Here is a 4,401-nt window from a genome sequence, read left to right on the forward strand (position 1 = left end):
GAAGTAATCAGCATCTTTGTTTTTGTGGAACTAGGGATTGACTCCAAGATCTCCTGCTCTTTAGGTAAGTGCTATATAATTAACTTTACTTCCAGCCCCCACTCCTATTTTTGCTCATCATCAGACGTTATAATGACAAGGAATTTTCATATGAAAAGCCATATGTATTTATTAAATATGCTTGTTTTCATAAGATTCTTGTCGAAGAGGTCACACTGTTACATAACTCACAGTTTTTCAGCTCCAGGACCAGGTAAGGACAGAGCAGTCTGGTATTTATAAACATAAAGAAAGATAGCTTTGGGTTTAGGACCATTTCTTCATGATGTTGATATGCCCTAGCTGGTCTCCAACATATGAATGATTGGGGAACTTGGAAGGTCTCTGTTTTGATGGCCTCAAAAGTCTGGACCCTGCACTCTGAGGCATGTCCATTCTTCTGCTCCGCTGTCACGTAGGGCATGCTCTGCCAGTAGAGGTTCTAGGCTTCCACCTCCAGGGGAAAGATCTGGGGTTGCCCTTACTTCCTGATCTCCCACCTGCCAGGATTGTGGCCACAGAGGAGGACATTGGTGAGGAACTTGGTGCCTCTTAGGATACTCTTTCTTCAGGGACCCTCAGACACTTTATTTACATATTTTTTAAAAATGAAAACATTTTTATGCTTATGAAAACATGCCATGGGCATGCACATGAATCAGATTCAGGATGTGAAAGACACAAAGAATAAATATAAAGTAAAAAAAAAAAGGGGGGGATTAGCTAGAACAAGCACCACACAGGGGACTCTTAAACTCTATTAGCATGTGGATGGTCTTTGCCAGGCCCTTGCACCAAGTCCCCTTTTGTATTTTGAACCCAACCCCTGCAGGATGTCATGTCCTTAGATTAGTGTCATTGGGATAGCACAGTCATCCCAAACTGAGAAATTCAACGGATTACTATTCTGTTATAATAAGATAATTAGATGAAATTAGGAGTGTTCAGGGTGGTATAACTATAGATTATATTCCCTTATTAATGTTCCTCATGCTGTTAGTTCAGATATATCATGCAGTTTGCTTGACACTCTCAGTTGATAACATAATGACAACATTTTAAGTTAGTCTCATACTAGTTTCTTAGGATTATGGTCATTGTACACACACTGAACTTTCATAAACTTCATACATTTTCCTTACTCCTTGTGTTCCATAAATATTAACAACAGAAATGATCTTAACGCACCAATTGCTCCTTCAGCTGTACAAGTCATATCTACTGTACAAGATTGTCATGGTGTGTTTCCAAATGAATGTTCTCTAGAAAGTCTGAGTCATAGATTTTTAATATACTTTCTTTCATTTGTTTAAAATGCATTTTATATTTTTATTTAGTAGAACAAATGGATTCTGTAAATGACTCATTGGCCAGGTAAGTTTTACATGTTGATAAAATTTGTATGTTATTGAAGTGCTGGAATGGACAGATGAGAAATAAATATTTGTTTAGCATTCTACTCTAATATATATGTATATAATATATCTAACTATAAAGCACAACATCATGCTTTATATTTAAACAAGGTTCTTTATCATATTTCTTGCAGTAGACATTCAAAGTATATGCTATGATAGCTATTTATTCTTCACTAAGTAGGCACTGTAGCTGGGATCCCATGCCTATGATTTGACTCCTATTTGGCTTGGCTCCCTCATTCATGCTCTTGCTTATCCACAGGTTGGCAAGGACCTGGGTAGCCCTGAGATCTTGATAAACTCTATGTCAGATCAATAACAAAAGTCAAGTTTATATAGGAGCTCCTTTAGGATTTTCTTGACAAGTGCAGACACACCCCCAACAATTTTGATAATTTTGATCTAAAATTTTGATAATCACAGTGCCAGCCAATACCCTGTCTTGAGTACCAGCAATTGTCTGGTACACCTTGCTTGGATGCACTCTGGACAATAGGAACACACCAGGAGAGGATGTTCTTGTCGGGGAGTGAAGACTTTGTCCGTATGCATAGCATGTGATACATATTATATTTAACACCTTTTTAGAGGATACTTGGAAATTAATTTCCCTACTTACTGATTTTTTACTTTTGTTTTTCCTTTAAGCTTCTATACATAGTTCAATGACATTTTTGTTTTACCTCCTCTTCCTCTTCCTCCTCCTCCTCTCTCTTTTTATGGTGACAATAACCTTTTCTCTGCAAATCAACTTCTCTGTTTTCTTTCTTCTTCCTTTGCTTCTGTTTTAAAAAAATCGGTCAACTAAACTTTTCAGAATTGTGCCCACCCATATTTGCTGCATAATTTGCTCTGCAGGATCTCCAGTTGTTCTAGTCCTGGGCTTCCCTTGCCTGTCGTGAAGGAAGACGAGTGTGGCTGTGACACCAAGGTCAAATGCCCCTCTGTGGAGGAGTGCGCTTCCTTGCCCCAGGTTTGTTTTGTTTTACTCTTAAGGTTTAGTAGCGGTCCAGATGCCATTTCAGCACATGGAAAGTCAATCAGCAGAAATAAGATTGTGAGCAGCCACAGACAGCAATTGTCAATGTGGCAATCAGTGAAAAGGTCTAGCAACTATTGGGAGGCTGTGGGGAAATGGGGTGAAAATACAGAGCCCAAGAGAAACTGTATTAGCAATAGGCTTCCAATAATAGATAATATTTGACATTTTGTCAATGATTATTTGGATAAACGTAGCTTACTGTGACTTTTATATATTAACATGACTGATAATGGCCAAGTGAATCTTTAATATACTCAGTATGTTATTATAGTAATCAATTTCCATGATGCCTTTAGGTTCAACAGCACAGGGCATCTAGCAGAATTGTTTTCTTTACATTTTAAATTTATCTTTTAAAAAATTTCGTGTTTCTTGTCTTTTTGATTTTTGTTATGTTTTCTTTTAAGGACACTTTGAATTTGGGCATTCTGTAATCTTTTAGAAGAGTGTGTCCTCAATTTTTATCTTTGATTCTGTGTTTAAACTGTAACAGTATTAGAAATGTGAAAACCTAGAACTTAAAAATCTGTTTCTCAAGTTGTGTTATAGAGAATATTGGGCACTTTCTAAGCCATTTTATGAGGAGTGCAAGGAAAGCTGCGTATGTGGTCAAAGTTGTTATGTTTTGCTTCAAACAAAGTCCAGTTCTGGAGGGGAGATGTGGGGGAGGAGGGGAGTTGGGAGATGGGAAGGGAGGGGGAACTGGGGGAGGTATGTAAAATAAAAAAATTTAAATAAAAGAATTGCATTTAAAATCCAGTTCTAAATGCAGAAACTCATACTAATCACATAGCAAAAGTTTAATTTCATATTTTAAAAAATACATTATTTTTTTTTAGGCTATAAATACATCATTGCCCCATCCTCTTCCCCCCTTCAAAGTCTCCCATGTACCTCCCTGTTCTCTCTTTCAAATTCGTGGTCTCCTTAAAATATTGTTGTTACACTATATCTCTGTGTGTGTTCCTAAACATACAAATACAATTTTCTCAGTCTGTATCATGTTGCTTATGTGGATAACTAATTGGTCTGTTTTTCTCCTCTCTCAGCATCTTGGTTGCTGAACTTGGTTCAGCATCTCAACTTGGTTGCCTGTGTTTATGCATGCACATGTTTAAAATGCCCCCTTTTTTTCCAATGTGGAATCTGAGAGTTAGGAGCTATGCCTGTAGCTCCTTTCTGGAAGTATGCACGCAAGTAAGAGTCTTGCCTATGAATATTTTTCCTACAAAATGCCTTGCCTGGTTTGTGGGATTGTTAGCCCTATAAAGTTTGCACATAAAGCCACAAAGATGGGCCTGATGTAGAGAGGCATGTATAAGGTTCGATACTGAAACACTGAGATTTTAAACACATCCCCCCCTTTTTTTTGTATAATTGCTTAGAAAATGACCAAGTCACATATCTTCAAGTGATAAAAATTTTATGCAACTAATTTTAATATTAATTTTAGCAGGGTATCTCTGAGAGTGCTCCTCTGAGCTGTACTGGCAGTTTATCTTTGGCTATAGACAAAATATTTGAAAATTCGGCAAGAAGAAAAGTGACAGGTATGCTCCTTATTTCACAGAGGTCTCATTTTGGAGAATGTGGTTTATAACACGAGCATTGGTAATCTAATAGCCAAATACTGGAATTAATTAGGAAAACTTAAGCGAGCTTACTTCAGATGACTTCAACCCATGTGTGTTCAAACCAAAGACGAGGTTATTGCTGTTCCTTTGCAAAGTGTTGGGTTGACGGAACGCCAAGACGTAGGAACCTTTAGTCTCTCATTCACCTCTCTGTAATCACCAGGCACTGAAGAGGTATGTCAAATTGATACCAGTTATCAATAATAATAAATAATTGAAATAGAAGAACATGCTATTCAAAATTTAAAATCATTGTTATTTTCAGTTG

General features: G+C 37.2%; 1 protein-coding gene across 1 annotated transcript in view; it reads left to right on the forward strand.

Moving 5' to 3' along the window:
* LOC106144214 (POTE ankyrin domain family member A) overlaps window positions 1-4,401 on the forward strand; it is a 20,254-nt gene that overhangs the window by 10,857 nt on the left and 4,996 nt on the right. The window contains exons 7-10 of the mRNA XM_013351965.1: window positions 35-64; window positions 1,377-1,413; window positions 2,316-2,430; window positions 3,953-4,049. Of these exons, the coding sequence (XP_013207419.1) occupies window positions 35-64; window positions 1,377-1,413; window positions 2,316-2,430; window positions 3,953-4,049 (279 nt within the window). The remainder of the gene's footprint in view (window positions 1-34; window positions 65-1,376; window positions 1,414-2,315; window positions 2,431-3,952; window positions 4,050-4,401) is intronic.

This window comes from Microtus ochrogaster, linkage group LG7_11 (genome assembly GCF_000317375.1).
Source record: "Microtus ochrogaster isolate Prairie Vole_2 linkage group LG7_11, MicOch1.0, whole genome shotgun sequence".
Lineage (NCBI taxonomy): Eukaryota > Metazoa > Chordata > Mammalia > Rodentia > Cricetidae > Microtus > Microtus ochrogaster.